The sequence below is a fragment of the Pholcus phalangioides genome, unplaced genomic scaffold (assembly GCF_987345545.1).
Source record: "Pholcus phalangioides strain wild (caught in Gottingen) unplaced genomic scaffold, Ppha-v1.0 ptg000022l_1, whole genome shotgun sequence".
In the NCBI taxonomy this organism is placed as follows: domain Eukaryota; kingdom Metazoa; phylum Arthropoda; class Arachnida; order Araneae; family Pholcidae; genus Pholcus; species Pholcus phalangioides.
The window spans coordinates 12,783,259-12,807,618 of record NW_028301615.1 but is presented as its reverse complement, the minus strand read 5'-3'; the positions used below and the strand labels follow the sequence as shown (position 1 = coordinate 12,807,618).

Sequence of the window (24,360 nt, the reverse complement as noted above, 5' to 3'; positions counted from 1 at the left end):
TGTATATTTGTATTTGTATATTTGTATTTGTATTTGTATATTTGTATTTGTATATTTGTATTTGTATATTTGTATTTGTATATTTGTATTTGTATATTTGTATTTGTATATTTGTATTTGTATATTTGTATTTGTATATTTGTATTTGTATATTTGTATTTGTATATTTGTATTTGTATATTTGTATTTGTATATTTGTATATTTTTTCTGTTGGCATCAGAAGAGAAAGAGCAACAACTTTCTAATTGGGTTTTAGGACACATAAGGACTATATAAAAGGTTTTTTTTTTAAATTTTAATAACTATACAACCCCTTGAAACATGAATGACATATCTGAGTACTAAACGTTATTTAGAAACTTTTTCTAATTGGAAGTATATTCTAGGATCAATGGTTCACCAGTAAAATGTCATACCTCCTGTTTGCTATGCATCCTGTATATTTTCAACAATGCTTACTTGAATATTTGCTTACTTGAATATCTTGCTCCTTATTCTTACTTGAATTCTTGATTAAATATCATTTTAATCCTTGATTAAATATCATTTTAATCCTTGATTAAAATATATTATTTTTTTAACTTTATAAATTATATTATGATAATTATGACTATCTCACATATTTGTCACATAAAATGTTTCTTTCCATAGAATTCATTTTAATCCACTATGATTTGCAATGGCGTTTCTTTTCCCATCATTTTCAATTTTAACCCCTTGATAGTGTCATGTATTTCAGAAAAATGCATCAAAAATGGGAAAAAAAAATTTCTGCTTAATTTCGTTTTTGTATCAATATAAATGTTAGAAAATGGTTATTTGGTGAAAAAAAATAAGTTTCAAATGCAATAACTACTATATGTCCTATTTCACGACTACTATAACTACTATATTTATCTTCATTAGAAATATCAGTAATCTCATCCTGAAGAACCTAAAAAGTACTCCTCATCCTCACCTAAATCAGACATTGCATATATATATGTTATAAAATTAGCGAAAAATAACAAGAACCGACTAACTGTGCAAAACACTCATTCCCAATGCTTGCCTTAAAAGCTGATCACTATTTTATCCTCTACTGAAATGGGAACATGTAGGACCAGTTTCATCATATATAATGAAAATAGAAAATTAGGTATTAAATACCTATCTAAAAAAAAGCTCAGTTCGGGGTTCACAGAATAGAGACACTAATTTTTCTTCTGCCCGAACTGGACTCGGGCCACACTGTCAAGGGGTTAACAATAACTGACCTTGCTAAATTTTGGAATCATATTTTGCGATAAATTTGGAATTTTACGCATTTGGAATCCCAACTTCCCTTATTTTTCAGTAATGAAAAATTGTCACACTAGGATTACATGGACGAAGGGTTCCAGGGGATTTTTTATTAATGTGAAGCACAAAATTTGAGGACTTTTCTATAAAAAAAAGATAAACATTTTCGGAAGAATCAGGTTTCCAATTGGAAGATTTCAATAAGGTTAAAAAATCAGAAAGTTTGTGGGTAAAATCACAAGTGTTGCCTCTTTCCCCCCCCCCCCCCCCCCCGGAATCAGAATCTGTGACTCAAACTTTGTGGCATGCCAGAAAAACCAGTAATTTTCAAGCTTGCTACCTCAATGTTTTCTGCCATGCAGGCTAATATAAGGAATGCAATAATCGGGAACCAGATAACAAAATAATCAAAAATGTGAACACTTACATTAACTAGCTCTACCATGACAAAGTCGTCATCACATTCCATGCTGCCACTACAATGGGTAGCATTTTCACATTTGGCGTTGCAGTTATAATCCAAGTCATCAGGTAGAGAATTCCTTTTGTTGTCATCCACACATAAGTTTGCGTTTCTATCAGGATCATCTGAAACCTCTTCTTTGTCCGCCTCCTGTTCTTCTTCTTCTTCGACAACAAAGTCACAAGGACCACTGCATATGTTCAGGATAGGCTTCTCTGGTAGAATGAGATCAGGGAAAGAGCTAAGGTCTGGGAACTTTGAAGAGATAGCAAAAGCTCCAGGAACTATGAAATCTTCGGAGACACCGTTGGTCCTAAAACAAAATTAGCATAGGAAAAACACTTTTGTTTAGAAAACTTCAAATAATAAATTTGGTATCGAGAGAAACATCTATGCTAAACATTATTTACTCTGTGTCTTTCATAAATTAACACATGCTCAAACACATAGGTGTACACAGAATTTTTTAAATGGGGGATTTCATAATTTTTTTCCTCCCTTTTTCCCCCTTCCTCCCCCTTTGCACAGGACAATGCAGCATTTAACCACCAGCCAAAATTCAAGAAAAGCAAATCTAAATTACAGTTTCAAGGAATTCACTAATGCTGATTATATTTACTCATTCTTCCATGATCTATGAGTATCAGTGAACTAATACAGAAAGTAAAAAAGCATAGAAATTTAAAATATTTTAAAACATAAACTTCGTGAAAATCATATTGGCACAATACTGTCTAAAATTTTCATCATGAGGATTCAGGTTAGAGCCCTGTTGATGCAAAGTAGTGATCAGCTGAAGTTGGTTTTCTGTAGTTTTTCATTAATGCAAGCCAGTCTACCATTTGAAAAGTCTCTTCTGCAGGGGGCAGGCAGACCTTCAAGATGGTACTTACATAACGAAAATTCAAACGTTTACCATTTTCGGTTTAAAATATAGAACACAGATGATAGCAACAACAAGAACACAAAACAAACACAACCCTAATCACATAAATACATTAAGGCCATGCATATACACTCACACAACGTGTTCCGACATGTGCAGATTCATCAGAAATTCTGCAGAAGAATGTATACAAGATGCATGTGAAATTAAGTAGTAGTAGTGTCATCATCATCAACCATTTTCAATCCACTGGTGGATGAAGGTCTCCTCTAAATTCTTTCATTCTGCTGCTTCAGCCATCCAGTTGACTCCAGTCACTTTCCTGATCTCATCAATCCATCTTGCTTGGGGATGCCTTCTTGGACGTTTAACACTACGGCGTACCAATCTAGAATACTTGTAGTAGTGTATATATATAAAATTGATTGTGTGTGTGTGTTCTTTATATAAATCTACAATTTTAAATCGATCGCCACCAAATTTTGCATATACACCAGAGGACCTGACTTGAACGATAGGCTACTTTAAAATTTTGTCAGAGAAGGCAAATGGATAACTTGAAATTTGGGGGGGGGGGGGGGATCGAAATACCTATTCCCCTTTAAAAAAGGGAAAAAATATTTATTCACTTCTACGTTTCTTTAAATCTAGATGTGTTTATTTCATGAATCACGCAGGAAGTCACCATATTGGTTAACTTGGACACGGTTTGCGTGTCCTGCGCAGCGCCGGGTATTATAGCTAGTATATATATAGTGGTAGTTTAGACCTCTGAATTTTTCTAAGCTAAAATATTTTAAAACTTCTTATATGAGCAGATTTCAACTTCAATTGTGAAAATATTTTATCCCTTCTTCTTGGCGCGACGTTGGCATATAATATATTGCAACCCCGTCAGGGAAAAGATTCCTTAACACAAATACTCTCATCTTGTTCATGCTTTTTTACCCTCACATCAGCATATAGTACATCTGCCAGTATATACGGTACAGTGTACTTTATATTATTATCCACACAATTTCTTGAATATAATCTGCAAGTGCAAATTTTACTTCCTTCCAAAAAAAATTATTATATAATCCACAGCATCATATAATCTGTTTTTTGAAATTTCATTCATCAATAACGAAATAAGGCTCAATTACATTGGGCAAGTGTGTTACTAGCTTACTCGCTACTACTGAAGTCATTCTGTGTAATAATGTTATCTAGTAAACTTGCTGTTCACTCTGCTAGTGCCAGTAAACTTCAAGACGCACCTACCATGGTCACAACGGGTGATAGGGAATGAGAGTTTGATTCTGGAGAGAGCCTGAGGAAATGGCTATCACATCCGAGGAAGGCAGCAGGGGCATAAATTACCCACTCCGGCACGGGGAGGTAGTGACAAAAAAAAATAAAGTTGAAGAGCTACCTTTCTTGCTACTCTGCAGTGCTTTTGTTATCTCCCAGGTGTAATATTGGTGCAACTGCTTTTCTTTCTTCTCGCTTTGGCTCACAACAACAAAACAGAAAGAATAATAAATTAGATGCTTATTCATCTAGGGAGTCATTTTTCTAGTCATGTATAATATGGTCTGTCTTTTTTTTCCTCTGTTTTCAAAATGTGAACAACAGACAGTTACCACATGCAACAACTTTTTCCAGCGGAAATAGAAGATACATTCCAGCCAGATGAGGTTGACTGAGATCTCAATATCTGGCTTGTGATGTGTAGAATAGTACAAATTATATATTCACTTATTAGTTTTTCCATCATCACAGTATAAGAATAGATTTCATTTCATAGTAGCATTGCATAATTGCCTACCCAATCATTCATGAAAATATCCAACATAAAATGATCATTCTTCTTGAAATATATTCATGTTCAAAAAACAAATACAGTGGAACTTCGGTAAACAAGCTTAAATCCATTCGCCAATATGCTCGTTATACAATCGTGTTTTATTCGTATCAAACTTCCCCATAGGAAATAATGGAAATTCACATAATTCGTTCCACAATTATTCATTCACATAAAAGTGACTCATAAAAATGGCTTCATTCAATAATACAACATAATATAATAAATAATACAACATGATAATAATATAATAAATAATACATGATAATAATATAATAAATAATGGTTTATTTATTATAATAATAACTCATAGTTATTATTATTAATACTCTCATTATAATACAACTCATTATTATAATATAACTCATAGTTTGAGTTTCGTATTTGCACAGAAGTCGCGTTTTTTGTCGTTCCGGGATTTGAACCAGGGTCATCAGGATGAGAGTCAGATATTTTAACCACTGGACTACATAGCACGTCTTAAAACTTCATTCATTAAGAATGTAAGGATATTTGGAATATTCGAAACTAGTTTGTGTTCCGTATTTGTACAGAAGTAGCGTGGTTGGTCATTCCAGTTCGTGAGGATAAGAGTGAGATATTTTAACTACTGGAATACACAGCACGTTTTCAAACTGGATTTAGGAAGAGTGTAAGGATACTTGGAACTTTGGAAACTAGTTTGAGTTTCGTATCTGCACAGAAGTCGTTTTTTTTGTCGTTCCAGGATTTGAACCAGGGTCGTCAGGATGAGAGTCAGATATTTTAGCCACAGGACTACACAGCACTACATAACATGGGTTCTCTGTTCCTCGCCTAGAAAATGGGGAAATGTGATAGAACAGGACCTTTAAATTTTGACTGTTCAAAATGAAGTCGTTCATAGAGTGCTAGTCAAAGGATTTTTATCTGCCTAATGAATTATAAGGACATAAATGAAATTCTTTACCATTTAACATTGTTATCTTGATTCTGGACCCCCCTTCTCAGGTTGAATGTAGATTAACTTTTAGTTGCACCTCTTTGAATTCCCTACCTGCTACATATCAGGTCACATCTATAAGGAAATAGGTCTTCACAAAATGTACAACTTTGCGATGAGGGACACTCGCCATTCATGAATTAGTCTGCTTAAGATGAACATATGCATACAACTATTTCTGGCAACCCATTCCACCTATTTGTTAGAAATTTATATAATAATATTATGATAATAATATAATAAATAATACAATATATAAAATACATATATGATATAATAACGCCATAAATAGACATTCAATATGATAATGTTTACAAATTAACTTACTCTGAACAATGAGAGAGGAGGAGGACGATTAGTGTTTTTGACGACTTGAGGACCAACTTTTTTCTGCAATCTTATTCTCTGTCCAACTTTGAAAAAAAGCCTCCTTTTTAAGATTTCTCAAAAATGGGGAATTTGCATATATCTTGGACAGATTCATTTCTGTAGCAGCACACTGCTACAGCTTTATTTGACTGGTTCTTTTCTACACAATTTTGCACCGATTCTAGCATTTTACGCATATCTCTCATTTTATTTGAAATGAGCACTTTTCTCTTCCTTAGAAAAGATACCCTCCATAAGATTTTGCTGTTGCAGGCAATGGAGGTCCATCAGTTTGTCTACAGTCAACTAGTGGCCAAACAAAATTTATAAAAAAAAACTCCAAGCACTCATAAGCATGGTTACAATGCGACATCTAGTTTCGCATCATAATCAGTCAAGCCCATGTACACGGGTATTAATTTATTAATTTTTCGAGTAAGGCACGCTGACTGAAGACTAGGGGGTATTATCCACAATTCAACAGTATGTGTGCAGACGAAAGCGAAAAACCATCAGATTTGTTTTGATAACATGACAATAAATAAACCAAGTGCAAAGTTTTTGTTTGTAATACAAATCATCGCTCATTAATCGAATCAAAATTTTTACTCGTTATGTGAATTGCTTGTTAACCGAAGTTCCACTGTACACATTGTAGTGTCCACGTCCGAATTCTAGCATTTCCATGTAGTGATCAGCGATTGGTTGGACACTTTGCAAAGATACTGGACTTTAAACATGGACCATGATATATACATCAATTGTACCACTATAGCAAAACACATTCGAAACAAAAATATATTGAAAAAATCACCTTAATAAAAAGAACTTTTTCAATATACAGTTACACTCAACTTATAAACAGCTTTTAGTTATTGGTTTTAGCATTATATCCACTCATTTGGTGATCTGTAAAGAAATTGTGAATTATGACATAACTACCATACCCTGTTCAATCCAATACGATCATTCTTTTGTTCTGTATGCAGTATTAAAATTAATTTTTTTTACAACTATGAATATATCTTTAAAACCCAAACATTCCTAACACCATTACAAAACTAGGTAGGTTTGTTAGAAGTAGTAATTTGAAGTGGTTTTAAAAGGTTTTACAGCACAACAATGGTCAAGTATGGCTCGAAAAAAAGTTTTCCTCCCAAAACAGCTGTGTGGTTAGTTTGTCTTTAACCAGTGTTTTTTTTTTAAATAATAATAAATGTGATCCTCATGTTTTTTCAAGATATCCATGTTTGTCCCAGGAATTTGTAACAATATTGGTAATAAGACTAGAATATAAGTGATTTTTAAAATATTTTACATTCATTCTACTCTCTCTCATATCACATTCTTTGTAATCTATCAATTCTTTTTTTCTGTTGGTTTTAAAATTTTTACCCCTTCTTCCCTCTCATTGATAGCTAGCATCTCATAAATGTCCTAACTTTTCCAAGCAAAATCCCCATAAACAAAAGAAATTATTGTGTACCGTATTTTCCTGCATATAACCCTCAGAATATGCATTAAAAAACAATCTAGTTTTCTTAGTGAGGATAATATACCTCTATATATTATCCGTAGCTTTTTTTTCCTTCAGAGGTTAGAATCGAAATGAATATTTCAAAATTAAATTTGTAAAAAAAAATTTCATATATATTTTGTATAAATGAGTGGGAAAAAATCTTTTTTTTAATGGAAACATGGCAAACATAACACAACCCCCCTCTTATTCCTTAAGATTTCATTATTGATTTATAATGAAATGGTATATGAGGATTATACATTGCTGCAAACTGTACGATGAAATTTTTTGTCAAAATAGCAAAATTTGTTAGGTGATTATATCATATTATACATCACCACAGATTATATGCAGGAAATTGCGGTAGCCCATGTTCAAACGTATTTTGCGTTAAAACTTACCCTTTAAAACCTCCGCTTATATTTTCTTGATCGCTATCTGCTAATGAAAATAGGGATCTCTTGACGCACCCATTGACAAGAGGCTTGATCGGATCTTTGGCAGGAGATAATATATTTGCTTCTTTCGCTAAATGACTAGAAGACCAAATTTGTTTGAATAAGAAATCGCAGAGCTCTGGGAATATTAACAATTTATAAAATCCATTAGTTATACAACCATGACAGGCTATTTCCCCTCTTCTAGTTGTAAATGAGGGTTAAGTAACTGACCACACTGCCACAAAAAAAAAAGAGGAAGGCGTAATCTTGTTGTTATTATTGTATGTTATGTTAATCTTTCTGCATGCCAAAAAGTTGTTTGGTTTATTTTAATATTTTTAATCATTTTTAATTTGTAAATCAATGTGCAAGATCATGTGCAAGTTCTGTAGGGAATTATGAAGCTTATTAAATCAACCAAAACAAGGTGACACAAATTTCCCTACAGGGAAAATGCAGGAAAGATATGTGTACATCGTTTAAATATATTCATCAAGAAATTAGAGAATGCTGCAACAGAAGCTTGTGTATTGCAGCGCAACGCTTAAAATTTATACAGTTGAACTTGCTTAGCACAAGCACCATTGATGCAAGAGATCACAACTAATACAAAAATTTCTAAAATTGTCTTTAGAAGTACCAGAAATTTCTGGCTTTTTAGCATGAGAAATAAGAAGTTCTGTTAATATGAGCAAATTTGCTTGTGGAGGGGTAACATGGGTTCTCTGTTCCTCGCCTAGAAAATGGAGAAATGTGATAGAACAGGACCTTTAAATCTTGACTGTTCAAAATGAAGTCATTCATAGAGTGCTAGTGAAAGGATTTTTATCTGCCTAATGAATTATAAGGACATAAATGAAATTCTTTACCATTTAACATTGTTATCTTGATTCTGGACCCCCCTTCTCAGGTTGAATGTAGATTAACTTTTAGTTGCACCTCTCTTTGAATTCCCTACCTGCTACATATCAGGTCACATCTATAAGGAAATAGGTCTTTACAAAATGTACAACTTTGCGATGAGGGACACTCGCCATTCATGAATTAGTCTGCTTAAGATGAACATATGCATACAACTATTTCTGGCAACGCATTTCACCTATTTGTTAGAAATTTATCAGAATAATATCTATGAGAAAAATGTGTGGTTTAGTGTCATTAGTAGCTATTGCAAGCAAATTTCAGTCTTAACAGTTAAAAAAAAGCCATAAAATATTTCTTTATACCTCTATATGTTGGATACCTCTCTAACTTGGACAGATTTTAATAAAACTGTGTGTGGACTTAGACACGTTTTACTGTAATTTCTAACAAATGTTTTATTGTAGAGTATGAGAAAACAGTAATCGCATAACAGTAAAGTGTAAAGTTTCATAGTGAAAAGTTGCAGCGAATAAGTAAATGGGACACTTGCATTGAACAATTTCTTTTTTCTATGCCAAGAAATATGGTAACATATCAATTTTTGGAAGCACTTATAATGTTGAATGTGTTGTAAAAACTTTTATCAATTTAGAAGATGTTAAGTAACGTATTTGGAAAAAATGCTATTTTTTTCGAAAAAAAAATCATATAATCAAAATCTAATGACATGGTTTCAAAATTGGAAGGACTGAGGTTTCAGGTTTCAGACTTGAGGTATGGGGATTAGGTTATTAGGTTTGGAATTCTATGTATTGTGACTGGGTAACAGAAAATAAAGATAACAAAAAAATTATGGCAGTGAGGAGAGAAATTAACAAACACAAATATGTACAAGCACTGATGTTAGGCATGCTTCAATATTATGGATGGGAAAAGGAAGTAACATAGAGTAATGTAAAGAAATACATAAGGGTAAGGGATTACAGGTAGTAGTATTAGTAAGCATGTGAAGAATCAAGTCATACAATTATGCATTTGCATACATACTGGTCATTCACTATATCTTTCTGTATTTCATATAGATCTGTTTTTTTAAAGAAAAAAAATGTTCAAAGTTAGTCTGTTTTCAACAGGAATAAGATTTTCTCACCTGTATGCTTTAAGGCAATGATGGGCAAACTTTTTTAGAAACAGGCCAAAAAACAAAAAATTTTGGCAAGCCATTTTTTTTTTACTTATTTGGATATTGATATAATTGGAATTTTTATGCTAAGAAATATGTTGCATACTTCGAAGACTGCCACAGTTTCATTGCAAATGAAAGACAACTGTTTATCCTTCACAACTGTGAAAATAAAAATAAGTATATTTTAATAATTTTATGTATGTATTTATTGCTCCATTTTTTACGCATGCAAAAGTTTTTAAATCAGTTTCTATTTAAATTCTCACCACTATGTTTTCTACAGGTAAAAAAGAAACACCCCCCCCCCCCCCCTTAAATGAGTTTTTTTAAAACTAAGCCCAAAAGCCACACGTGGCTTGTGGGCTGTAGTTTGCCCATCACTACTTTAACCTCCAGTGGCGTCGGAGCCGGGGGTGCTGTGGGTGCTCGAGCACCCACGGAAGTTTGTAAAACAGGTTCGAGCACCCACAGAATTGATTCAGAAATCGAAATTTCCTACATGGAACTCAAGACGAGCACCCACAGGTTCGAAACACTTCCGACGGCCCTGTTAACCTCTTTATGATCATGGGCATAATATTACATCCAAAAACCAATGGAATAAATTCAAACAAGTTCTGTTTTCTTTCCTCTTTCTTCACCATCACAAAGCTTTATAGCAATCCTATCTCTATGTGAAAGTTGATTTTTCTCTCCCTTCTTTCTCTCTATACTCCTGTTAATGATTTTTTCTCTCACATATAATCTTTCTACTACGTACATGTAAGAGAGAAAGAGAACACCTGGGGTGAGGGTGATAAGAGGCTAATAATAAAATGCTCTTATCTACCTATCTATTATACTTTTCCCTTTTATAAATATATATTTTTTTCCTCTTTGTTCCTTTTTTTAACATGCAGGTAGGTTAGGAAAAATCTTGATTCTTTAAATAGAGATAATCCAAATTTCTTGCCAATAGCTTGTATGTAAAGGGGTTAAAACAGGAAAATCACCCCATACCATATCAATTAGATCTGGAGTCTTCAACTGTTGACACACCACGAGACACATTTGACATTTCAATGAGGCCACCAAGTTGTACTGCACAAAATGGTATCAAAGAGCTATGCAGACCATGCATTGATGACCCCTGAATTAGATCAAGGAAAGAGGCTTTTTTTCCGGACGTCCCCAAAGCAGAATGTTTTGCATTGTTCTGCAATGAGCCCTCAGCTGAATAGAAATGTTCTGCAGTAAAAATCTACATAATAGTGTTTTCCACACTTTTTTCTTAAAATTCTTCCAGATTGTTCTGCAGTAGCACTGTTGTTCTGCATATTCCGCTTTGAGGCAGAATATTACACCAAGGTGAACTCGGAAAGAAAAGTCTTTTGAACTCTGTTGGGAATCAACCCTCGTCATCTTGTAATCCAGGATACAAAATGACAAGGTCATGATTAAAATAATACAGTATTGCACAAATTTTTGATTGATGGGAAACAAACTAAAAAAGTAATCATACAGAGAGACACAAATTGATGTGCAAATTGCATCACATCAACAGTGCTTTCATCGCATCAAGGGGGGTTTTCAATAAAAAGTGGATTTTCCTCTTCATTCCAGAACTGACCAAACGTCACAACAAACATGCAATACAAATGGAAAATATTAATAAGATTCCTTGTTAAAAGAAATAAACAGCTTTGTACAAAATACATGAATCACTAAAAAAACAGTTATAACACAATAAATACAGATTCCTTCATGCATAATTTGGCAATCGTTAAGGTGTGGGGGAAAAAAGGACAGGATGTACATATAAGAAACGAATAAATGTAAAGTTTCATACATGCGATTCAAACTCTGACCTGGTAGCATTTCTTTGAAAATTCAGATGTTATTTTTATTGTTAGATTTTAGTTAATGTACAATTTTTAGTAAACAAGTATACTTATGTAGTTAAAATGATATAACTAACAGAAATAGTGATAGAAGCTTTCAGATAAGTCCAATGTTACTAACTCAAAATAAATTATTAAAGCACCATATAGCTGTTTTGGGGGACTAGATGAAAACGGAAGAACAAAAATCTACTAGTTTTTTGGAATACTGAAGGATAGTCTGTTACAATGCAGACCACCCCCTTACACAAACAGAAGTCAAATTGTGTGATGCCTTGTTTCCCAGTAAAAAGTAAACACAGAAATATAAAAATTGGGGTTTCTTTCCAAAACTTATTATTATAAGATCAAAAAAATCTTTTTTTCATTATATTATTTTATCCTTATTTGTGTACCTTATCAGCTCTATTTCACAATCTCCAAAAATAATTCTACTGTAGGCATATGCATTTGAGTTTCATTATAGCTATAGGAAAATATACAGGGTGATTCCATAATTCCCCTTGCACATTTAACTGGCAAACTATTGATCCAAGAGGTATATTTCCAGATAGAAAACGTATCCAAACAATTTGTACACCTCAAATATGTCATTCACATTGGGAGGGATTGTATACTTATTAAAATGCAAACACTGACTTTTTATACAGACACCTTGTCATCAAAACCCAATCGAAAAGTTGTTGCCATCTCTCCTGAGGCCAACAAAAAAATCCATGTTTCTAAGTGTAATATTCGCAGAGTTATTTGTATTAAAAAATTTAAGAAAATTGGGGAAAAACAATACAAACTAATGGGCACGGCTTCTTTTTCTGCTTTACGCTGTTCTTTCCCAACTTTCCTCAAATTTTTGAATTAAAATATCTCTGCAAATATTACGATTAGAAACATGGAATTTTCCTTATTGGCTTCTTAATTAGCTTTAGCACACAGGCACTGTATAAACAGTTAAATTTCTTTATTTCTTTTTATGCATAGGACCCCTCAAACAAATTGAGATTTTAAGTAATTGCACATCATTTGAAAACTTTCTGTACAATAAAAAGTACACTTTCTGAAATCACCGGTTGCAAAGATATCTGCTAACAATTTGGGACAGCCTGTACAGACTCAACTATATTTGTCACAAATGACTTTAACAGCTTCATAGTTCAAAATCCTGCAAAAAACAAATTTGCCTGCTGAAAATTATTACGTAACGACTAGTATGGGAATTGAAGTCTTACATTTTGTTAGGATGAAAACCGTTCATTCCAACGGGCGGTCGCCCTTTTTTTGGACTCATGTCTGGCTTGAAATAGTCACTTTTTACCATGAAAGCATTGCCTTTCTCAATCTTCTGTGGAGTGATAGTCATTTTTGTACGATATACAAGAGACATGTTGAGTGATCCGAAAGGTGTAACTACTTGACCAATTTTATGTTCTTGGTGTCCTTCTCCCAGAATATCAACCTGAAATACAAATTTTATTCAGGATATGTAGAACTACAATACAGTACAGTCAAACTTGAAGATGTAAATCTATGGGTCAGCATTTAAACAACTTTTGTATCAAGCCCACTTGTGCTAAATTGAATGAGCTATCTTTTATTACAAGTTCATGACCTTTTAAGAATTTCTCAAACCATCTTTGTTTCACTATTCAGCTGCTATAGAAATCTCATGCTTCTGAAGAAGCATTTAAGTTGGTTTTTTTTATAGTTTTGTAAAAAGTGTTCCTTTCCCCCCCCCCTTTTATGAAAAACAGAAAAATACCTGTATTTTAAAAAAAAAACCCAAAATCTGAAGTACTTCTACTCAATGAAATTTGGATTATAAGTGAGTTTCGATGGGTAAATCATGCATTTAGATGAATACTGATAAGCACCTGGGTAGTATATAATGAGTAAAGTACCAGTTTTATTTGTTTTGTTTTTTTCAAAAGCTAGTGTCTGCCTTAGGGTCCTCTGAACAAAAGATGAGCCTATGTTCTTCAGGTCGAATCCAGCAGGCCACATGCTGTTAGAATGTTCATTAATGAATTAAAGCAAACTGTGGGATTCTTGAATAAAAACTTTATGAGCCCTATTCCAAAACTTCGGGAATTTGATATGCTGTAACATATCCGTGATATCATTATGTGTCGCTTCTACTGTAGTCAGTCTCGGTACCTTTGCAGGGAACAATATTGCCCACTGCAGTGTGAACACTGAAAATCATACTTATTATGAAGCTGAAATATTGAAATATATTTTCATGAATGATGAAAAAAAAGCATTGTGTTCATGCTGTAGCAAAATATAAAGTGGAGTCAAATTATAATACCAGAAATAAAGAAACATTTCTAAAATAAATGCAATCCATTCATTAGCATAGAATTTAATATTTTCAAGAACAAATTTTATCCCTTCTGAGCAATTAAAATTCTGAAACGATTTGATGTATCATGAACTTACAATATACAAGCCTAATTTTTTTTTTTAACTTACGCAAATTAGTTGTACACAACAAAATAATTTTCATTCAGAAATACTTTTCAAATTTTCAAAAGTACCCGGGGAACCATATGTCTCATCTTTACAGACCACTCCTTGTCCTCGGACCATATGTTCAGAAATGCTGTTCTCGAACAGTTTCCGAAATTGGGCAATATTAGCCCCCACTGCTGGTAATAAGCCAAGTTATGAAAACAAAATGCTAATTTCAAAGTTTTATGGGAGAAAATATGTCCAAAGAATGGCAAATCACCAGAGATATTTTAAAGAGAAAATAAGGAGGGTTTTTTTTATTTGAAAGGGTAGTTGTAGTTTTTGTCTTAGCTGGAGGTTTGTGGATCATGTGTTAATATTAAATGGATATTTTACCCCATTTATTTTCCAAAATACATTCCATTAAATAAGTATTTAATTTGCATTAAGCAAATATTGAAGTTCAACTAAAGGAGGTTCCTCTGTATATATCAAACGGGCCTACTTACGGTATTCTGCATCACAAACTTGTTTGAAACTTTTCACTGAGCCAATAAAAATTAGCACACAAAACCCTCATGAATGAGTTCTAATGAATTATGGGCAAGCACTCAAATCTTATCTTTTATACTATTCATGGTGGTAGATAAGATAAAGGGGAAAGTAAACAGATATTAGTGCATTTCCAAAACCAAAAGCAAACATCACACTAATTACTAATTCTTTATCACTAATGAATAGCAGTTGAATGTGAAGCTACGTAATAATAAATTCCATGAGCTAGCCTTTCGGATGAAGTCATCATAACTGTGTTTCAATGTTAAAAAAAAATACCATCACCAATGATTGTACACAAAACTTTGTTTACAAAAATTTTCAAAAATAAAGCATCATCATCATCCCTATACTGGTAAAATATATCATTGAATATTAATCATGGAAAAATTTCAAAATATCTTTTGCCTCCCTGATTATTGATAAATGAAATATACAAATCACAAACAGAAATTGGAAAACCAGTAAGTGCCATCTAACTTTTATATGTTTCATCTATAACAAATTACTGATGAAAAAGTGGAAACATTGGTTTTTTAATATAAAGGATTTTGAGGTATGCAACGTCTCATTTCTTATCTAATTTACCAAAACTGAAAATATAATTCACAGCTTATTATTTTTCAATTTTTGTTTATCTGGTCCCAAAATATTGCTTTGACATTCGAAATAAAAATACACAGCTTCACAATAGCAACATGACTAGACAAAAACACACATAATGAAACAGTTACTCTTGTTGTTTTAATAGCTTCATTTTGAGTACGGGAAAAGTCTGAATGAATTAAGAACAGTTTATAATTGGAATCTTGCTATCTCAAGTGATAATGTTGTCCTGTTCTATCAAAGAGCTCATTAAAGATGTAAGAAATACACATTCATAACAAATTTCAAATTAGGAAGCTTTTGCTGAACATCAATAAAAAAAATTCCCTTTCTCTCTCTTCAAGAACTAAACTAATTTTTAATTTCTACTGCTTATCTCATCACACATGCTTTCCATATAAACATTACTCTAAGGTACTTCAATCAGAGGCTAGACAGAAAAAATCTAATTTTCTTCACACCTCCTTCTCATAAGCAGAGACTTTTGTGACATGTAATGATTTCATTTCACGTTTACTCACTGGCTTTCCACTTTTTAAAGCAGTGGTTCTCAACCTTTTATAGCCCTTGAACCCCCCCCCCCCCCCCCGACCATATTTCCTTCTCACGGGCCTCACTTTATTCAGGACCTCCTACCGTCATCCAGGGGGAGCAAGATCCTTTTTCTACTTATTGAATTTAATCAAAACTAAATTTATAATGAACATAAAAAATTAATAAATAAGATCGATCTGTGGAAGCCTCAGCCAGGTATGGATCTGGAAAGAAAGTGATCATCTTTCCCACGAGCCGAATTATATGGAGAAACTAGGTCTGTATAATTATCTCACTCCTGGATGAGAGTGGGGGCTACGAGAAGAAGGTATGGTCCTAAGGTGGGCCAGAGGCGAAAAAAAGTAAGATGCAGGACAATCCAACGAACCACAGCCCCTCCCAATCCTCATAAGTTTGCACCTACCCTAGAGATTAGTGAGGTTCCTTCTTGCAGGGATTCTATGCATGGTCATCTCACCATCATGGAGTTCCTGGGTAAAATTATGTTCCCGACTTATACTCAGCTAGAAGTGATAGCTTAGTTACACTTAGAGCCTATTTCTCATAAGTTTGGGCCCTGGGAAATGTGAATTTTGTAGGGGGAAGGGGCTTGTAAATAGTGTTCTTTGAAGTAGGGGCCTGAGGAGGGGAAGAGACCTCATGCTTTCTCAAAAGCAGCCAATGTTGGGCAATGGGAATGTGCCCGTTTGCCCATGCAAGAAACACGCCCTACTTACACTTGACAATTATAGTACTAGATCTCATCACTGCATTGGTAAAACACATAAAATTTAACAATTTACTGTAAAATACAGTAAAACCAATCTTAACAGTCACCCCTCAGATGTAGCCACCCCTCGTTTTACAGCCAAATAATAATTTCCCCTTGTACAATAAAAGCATGCATTTCGAACCCATGATTAATTGCCATCTCTATTTTAAAGACAAATTTTTTTGTCCCACCAGTGTTTGCAAAAGAGAGGTTTTACTGTACTAAAAAAAACACATTCCTGTGGCTGTGAGCTATATCTTAAATGTATACCTGAGGAGGCCCAAAGTAGATCTTGTAACGCAGCCTGTATGAGTCTGGACTTTGACGGATGGCAAGTTTATAGGCAGGACTGACACGAGACACACAAACAATGGACTTGAGGAGAACACACATCCTCGGATAAACAGATGACATTCTCGCACTGGCCTCGTATTGTTCTTTCAGAGACAGGCACCAGGTCTCGAGAACCAAACAAGCATCTTCAACAGTCTGAAGCTGAATTTCAATACACATACTGAAGTCAGACAGCAATCTCTGACCAGCAAGAGCTCTGTTCGTCATTTCACTGATACTAGGCTCATCTTCAATAGCAACATTGAACTGCAAAACAAAAATTCACAATACTTTGAATACCCTGTTGAAATAAGCTTAGGATTTCTAACTGCAAAAAAAAATCATGTTTGAGCACAAAATATACAAATTTACTTGTAACAAAGTTAAAATTAGTTCAAGTGCACAATTTCTTAATTAAGAAACTGACAAATTTTCATTGAGATAATCATATTAAGGGCAGAAATCCAAGCAATTACAAAATACAGCTGACTAGGGAAAAAAATAAACATTGTGGACTTTTATTGAATACTGCACAAAGTAACATTGTGAGAAGAAATAGTGATATCTCGGCTAACAAAGATAATTCATGCCAGAATCACATTCGTTAGACAAAATCTTTGTAAGCCGAAACATGATTTCCGATAGGATTGCTTATGGAAAATTGTTTAATTCATTCCAAAATGACCAAAAATTTGAAGATAAGTTTTTTAAAACCCCAAGCAGTGCTACAAAAAAAGGGGAAAATTAACTGAAGGCTAAAATGAACAGCTGCAAAAGTCGATAAATGAGAATTTACAGAAAGCTGAGACACTGGACATCTTTTTGTTTTACTCTATGTACACAACCAACACCAGAAAGCTGGTGCAGAGGCGCCAACATGATGAAAACATCGAGAGGGGCCTGAAGGTTATAAGTTGTGACCCCCATGCAAAGGAGGGGTATATTGCATATTCATTAATTATTTGGGGGACTTAAATAACTTCAGCACCCCCACCCCCTTCCCCAGGTTTTGGCACCTGTCAGCAGGTGTTGACACAATCTAGTCAAGTTTGTAGGTGTTCCCACACATTTATGATTTTGGCCAGCTTATTACTGTGTCTGATAGATGCAGGTGGAAAAGCTAAGCTCCTAGAATGACCAGACTGTTTAGTTTGATGCTAAGAGTCTTGCACTGAAACAATACATGCTCTGAAAACATATATATAGGTTCCTTTTCTTTTTCTTAATGCTTTTTCTATTAGCTAAAAATTTCAGAAAGAGAAGTGGAGATATCTCTGGAAGAAGATTCCAAGGTGGGCATGAGTTAATCCGAGTCAAGTGATAGTAATTCTGATGATGATGAATAGCACTAAAATTCAGCTCATGAAGCTGCTGTTTTATATCAGCATGTGCATCCATATCAACAAAAATGCTTGTTGGCCGAATCCGCATTCGTTAGCCACAGGCTGTAGCCAGAAATTTCGTTTGGAGGGGGACCAAAATGATAGAACAATAGATTTGGTAGTCTTTTCCTCTTTTTTCGGTCATTTTCTCAAATTTCCCCTCACTACAGCCTTTGTTAGGAGTATCGTTGTTCCGAGGTATCACTGTATAAATAATATAAATTGAAATGGAAAACATATACATAAAATAATAAGTATCAGTCTGCCCCCCAAAGCAGAATGTTCAGCACTGTTCTGCGACTAGCCCTTGGTTAACTGGAAATGTTCTGCGGTAAAAATCACCATATATGTAATAGTGTTTTTTGCACTTTTTCTTAAAATTCTTCTGAATCGTTCTGCAGCAGCGCTAATTGTTCTGCGACGTACGTCTCAGATTTTGGCACATTCTGCTTTGGGGAGTCTGCCCATTGGATTAATGAACACCTGTCAATAATTTATATTAAGATAATCATAATAAGAAATTCATGTTTTTTGTGTATGATTATATATGTTTCTCAGCCTGGGGTAATATGACAATATTACCCTTACAGTACTAGGATATTCTAGGAAGCCATGGGTAAAAATCATATGTAAGGGGAGCCATGGCATGTATGTAACCAAGGGGACCACAGAGAGCTTTGGAAAAAATGCAGAAGTGAAGAAATGAAGCTTTAAAGTCAAACATTGGTGGGAAAAAAGTGTGACTATTTTCAGAATCATCCACAGAATGAGGTGCATATGCAGGGCTATCCATTCTTTCCTGAGGCATGCCCAAAAAGCCATGTGTCCGAGGCTGATGATAGTTGATAATGAGATGTGATGCTACAATTCTTTAAAGCATCGGTTCTCAACTGGTGCTCTGTGTGCACACTCCAGGGGCTCCGTGGCCCCTCAAGAAAAATAAAAACAGTAAATTTGAAAAATATATATATTTATAAATATGTTTAAACAATAAAAATAAATCAGTAACTTTGATGAATAAATGAAAAATAGGCTTACTTAGGCTCGGCCAAAGAAATTTTTTTACAAGAAAGGGCTTCGTGAGTCAAAAAAGGTTGAGAACCGCTGCTTTAAAGTATGTAAATCGATGGACTGGTATTTCCAGTCAAGAAGGCCATTGAAAGCTTCCATCTAATGGCACCTGAAAAAAAGATGGGCCCTAATAATATGACTTAACTTGGGGACCCATGGGTGCTTGTAAAATTGTCTTGCCTGCGGCCTCTCTTGTCCATAGAAATGCTGCATAATAAGATCTGGTTCTAAGATTTTTGAGTTTAAATTATGTAAATATGCAACTATGTACATACAACAATATTAGATGTTACTTCCAAGTAATGAGCTTTCAAAAAATTCTGATGACTCCAGAATATCACTTCAAATGATGCTCATGATGTCGAGAGGCCCAACATACAGTACCCACAACAAAACTCTAGCTTAATGGGTTTGAATATATTGATCTTATTTATAAAATAAAATTTCACTGTAAATTTAGTCAATAAGAAGAAATGATCTCACTCTTGGACGAGGGTGGGGGCTATAAGAAGAAAGTATGGTCCAAAGGTGGGCCAGAGGTGAAAAAAAGTCAAGGAAAAACTGGATTAAATAAAAAAAAAGATAAGAAATGACATATTTGAATACAAATATCTCAAATTACTTACCCAATCGTAGGAAGTAGAATTTGCTTTTGAGCGGCTCTTTTTCATTACAGCTGTGCGAGACTGAACAACAGCCTGCACAACTTTTGAAGCAAAGAACTTGATATATTTTTCAAGGCTATTACGCTCTTTTTGTGCATAAACGCAGTTCTGATTCATTTTGATATGGATTTGTTGCAGCTCAGAATGGAAATCAGGCACAAGACCACATCTGTAAATCACATTTTAATCGTCTTTGGATGAGAGAACTACACACACACACTACAATTTAAAAAATATATACCATTACAGAATACTTTTTAAATATTGTGTTTATGCAGCTTAAAATATATAAAAAGTAGTTCAAAAAATATGTAGGCCTACAATTAAAGAGCATTATTTAACCAAAATAAATCAGTTACTCTTTCCTCTCTTAAAGATAGAATTTTGATTGAAAAATCCGTAGTTTGTGTCATATGACGAAACATTTCGCTGCTGAAAAAAACATGTCATGCAAATAAAAGGCAAAATTGGGAATTTATTCCATGTGCACTTTATGCCGTTTTTCCCGGGAGATTCCTGTATTTCCTTGTAATTTTGGCCCTCCCAATTTTTCTTATAAAAACTGTCCCATTTCTTCCCGTATTTTCAATGAAGCTTACGTGAATTTTTATTCTTCACTGAAATGAAGCTGATTATTAATCTTGCACGTTCGTCGTGAAAAAAACATTATTTTTTTCCATACAATTCATTTCATTCATTTTCTTCATTTCCTGTCATTGGCGATTTTTTTAGAGATTTTAGCAATGATCAATTAGTCAGTTTTGGTATCATGTTTGGAACTAAATTTTTCCTAAATTTTTCTTCCGAAAACATGGTCGCTTTGAGATCGCAAGGACTGTGGGGATCTCTAATTTTTGTGAAGCACAATTTGAGGATTTGTGGGGATTTTTTTTTATAAAGATAATGAAAAACCAGAAGGTTTTGATAATGCTAAAAATTAGGAAGGCTTCCAGGTAAATTTGAATCATAATCCCACAGGTGCCAATGCTTCCATGTCCAATAATTCTTTTATAATACAACCGAGAATTTCAACATACAATGAAAAATGAAATTTGTATAAGCAACATTCATATCCTTGTGAATACATGTACAATTTTCACAGAAATGTATATAACTATTGCACAAATCAAGTAAAATATTCTGTGAAAATTATAAATCACTTGCTTTTTATAATACAAGGTTGATCAAAAACTTTTTTTTTTCATTTTTTAAATTCTTTGTTGGCACCTTAAAAACATTAGTGACAGAATCTGAACTAGAAAAAGTGTAAGTTCAAGTATGTTTAAATGCCCGAAATTACAGAACAGTGTAGCAGTAGCTCATCTGCTTAAAACTGTCAGGTGGTCATAATAAAGTGGCCACTCAGTGTATATTCTTAGATAAATCTATAGTGATGGGATTCAAATTATTTTAACCAATTTTGCAGCAAACTGATAGATGAATGAATTGGTCATAGGCACAGATAGACTTCAAAGGCTGAGGGAAACTCCAATGAAATGCTTCGGTAGTAACACACATCAGGTGCCCAGCAGTCTCAAAACATGCAAAAATGTGAGCCGGTTTCCCATTTGAAAAAGTCTCTCCGCAGAGAGCAGGTGGGCCTACAACACAATACTGACAAAACATGAAAATTCAAGCATTTCCATCTTTACTTCAGAAAATGAAAGCCAGATGGCACAACTCGACAATATAAATGTGTGAGGGCCAAGCATACACTCAGAACACACATTCCTGCATGTGCAGATTCATTAGAAATTCCAAAGAGGAATATGTACAAGGTGCATATTCAGTTAAGTAGTAGGAGTAGTCTCAAGGCATAAGCCCAACCAGACTCAGCCTGGGAGCCTCAGACGAGATTTAGTTGAACTTTTAGAAGATAATCACGTAAATTGTAAGCAGCTGGGGGCCCAGGACACTATTAACCCTAGAATACTAACTAAAATAAAAAAATAAAAACTGCATATTAACTTCCCATATGTCTACATTTCTGAGACACAGAGAACCCTGCAATTACAGGCAGGGCCGCAACTAGGGGGAGCAGGCGGGTCTTGTGCCCGGGGCACTGACAGACGGGGGCGCCAAATGTACCCTTTAACTGCTTCTTCTGCATTAGATAGGCACAAAAATGCACTCTTGCCCCGGTTGAATGCGCGATTAATTAATGTGGTTTTATGAAGGGCTGCCAAAACTATCAAATACTAAATCGGCTATCAAGGTTGCCAACTTTGGTGCAAAAAAGTCGCCACATTGGCACTGACCACCCTTTTGGAAAATTAACCAATTCCTCTACAGAATTTCTAACAAATTGGTATATATCGGAATTTGCTTGCAGGTGTTGTGAACCTAGCATAAAGTTTGTTTCTGCGTAATGCTTGTTATGTGTAGTACTGCCATAAATTTTTCTCACTATGAGTGAAATGTAATAATTGAATAATTGTACGCTGTAGGTCTGTTGCTTTCTGTGGTGAGACTTTTCCAATTACCTTATGAATGGTTAAGTACTGCCTTAACCCATGGGCTTGCTGTGGCACATCCAGAAGTGCATCATAAGCTCTAGTTTTTTATTTCTCAAAGTGCAGTAGAAAGCTATTATAACAACTCAAAATCACGGGGAAGAATTGTCATTATAACGGGCATCTCGTTATATTTTTTGTAACATTAGCTCTTTGATAATCTCACCTGAAAATCACTTATTATATTAAAATTGTTATAAGCTACACTTGTTATAACAGACTTTTACTGTATGTAAATACACAATTTGGTGCTTCTAGTCATGTCGGTTAGCCCCCAAAACTATTGCTTAGTTCAGGGGGCTTATCATGATACTATTTATATGGTTATGGTGCCGGACTCGTGATGCGAGGAACCGGGTTCGAACCCCACAGTGGTGGTCGGCTGAAGTTGGTTTTCTGTGGTTCCCAACTTCAAGGCGCAAATGCGAGCCGATCTCCCCGTTAAAAAGTCTCGCCACAGAGAGCAACAGTCCTACAACGGTAAATCATTCAATCATAACACTTCACTCATAGTTAGTAAAACTGGGGGCAGATGACAGCACTACACGTAACAAGCATTACACAGAAACAAACCTTACATCATTGCACTGCACGTACACGCACATTCCCGCATGTACCGATTCGTTGGGGGGTTCCGCGGGGGGGGGGTGCATGTGTGGTGTAGCAGTAGTAGGTAGGGACTCGGGGATCCATGATGTTCTTGGGTCAGCCACCTCGTTGGGCAATTTGCCTGTTGTGGCGTTGCATTTGTATTTGTATAAGCCCCGTTCACATGGGAAATAGAAAAAGCGGGTTTAAAATCCACTTTAAGAATTTTCACCAATGACTGCTCTCAATTTCTCTCCTTACAAAGGAATAAAATCGCCAAGCGGGTGCTAGCACCCCCTACACTACTGCAATATTTGCACATGTGAATGGGGCTAGACACCAGAACCTGGGGCTGCAGCCTGTCTTTTCCTTCCCCCCCCAATAAATTGTGAAAGTATTCCTCAATCATTAATGAATATGCAATGCAACGTACCCCCCCCCCCCACCCTCTTTCTCTCCTACATTTGGGCTTGAATCCCGCGGGATGCCTGGCAACTTTCAGCTCCCTCAATGTTTTGATGTGGGCACCTCTGATACTGTCAAGTGTGGAAGTGGGGGGATTTGCCCAGGCTTAATAATTTGATGGGGGGCCCAAATTCTAATGTCTATCGACTGACTAACCCTTTGACCTCAATCATGGAATTCCACAGAATTCTCATATTACCCGGTGGGGTGGGGGGGCACCCCCCATGCATATTGGCAAACCAAAACATTGAGCGAGGTGTACGTTTCTTAACCTCATCTGTATCACGAAACATTCCTAAATGGACATTAAATACGTGAACATAATAATCGCCATCTATCGAAAATAACGAAACTATTACACAACCGTATGTTTTGAATGTTTTTTTTACCAGCAGCAGCAGCTCAAGTCACATGCTCCCAGGGACGATTCCTTCCATGTCCAATTCAGATCATTATCTCATAAATCATGCGATCAAACTCAATTGTGACATTTTCATGATTCATATCTCAGTTCTCTTCTCGGACCGACACAATTTTGTTTAAAAACGACGAAACTACGTGGCGAAAAAACGTTATTAAAATCATGGACGAAGTAAATAAGGTAACAACAGCTACAGCGCAGCCTCCAGATCACACTGACGCTCGGGAGCGGGAAAGCATGAGGGGGGGAGGGCGTTACTACTAATAATCTTGGTCAATCAGAACTGATCT

General features: G+C 34.9%; 1 protein-coding gene across 2 annotated transcripts in view; it reads right to left on the bottom strand.

Moving 5' to 3' along the window:
- The window catches only part of Atg13 (Autophagy-related 13), a 29,991-nt gene extending 5,670 nt beyond the window's left edge, over window positions 1-24,321 (bottom strand). Inside the window, exons 1-6 of one of the 2 annotated variants that reach the window (XM_089249589.1) lie at window positions 24,039-24,321; window positions 20,045-20,252; window positions 16,903-17,232; window positions 12,944-13,170; window positions 7,749-7,883; window positions 1,710-2,058 (exon numbers count right to left, since the gene is read on the bottom strand). In XM_089249589.1, the coding sequence (XP_089105715.1) occupies window positions 1,710-2,058; window positions 7,749-7,883; window positions 12,944-13,170; window positions 16,903-17,232; window positions 20,045-20,200 (1,197 nt within the window). In that variant the 5' untranslated portion in view covers window positions 20,201-20,252; window positions 24,039-24,321. The remainder of the gene's footprint in view (window positions 1-1,709; window positions 2,059-7,748; window positions 7,884-12,943; window positions 13,171-16,902; window positions 17,233-20,044; window positions 20,253-24,038) is intronic. The other variant, XM_089249590.1, reaches the window with a different exon arrangement.
- Window positions 24,322-24,360: the final 39 nt, after the last annotated feature.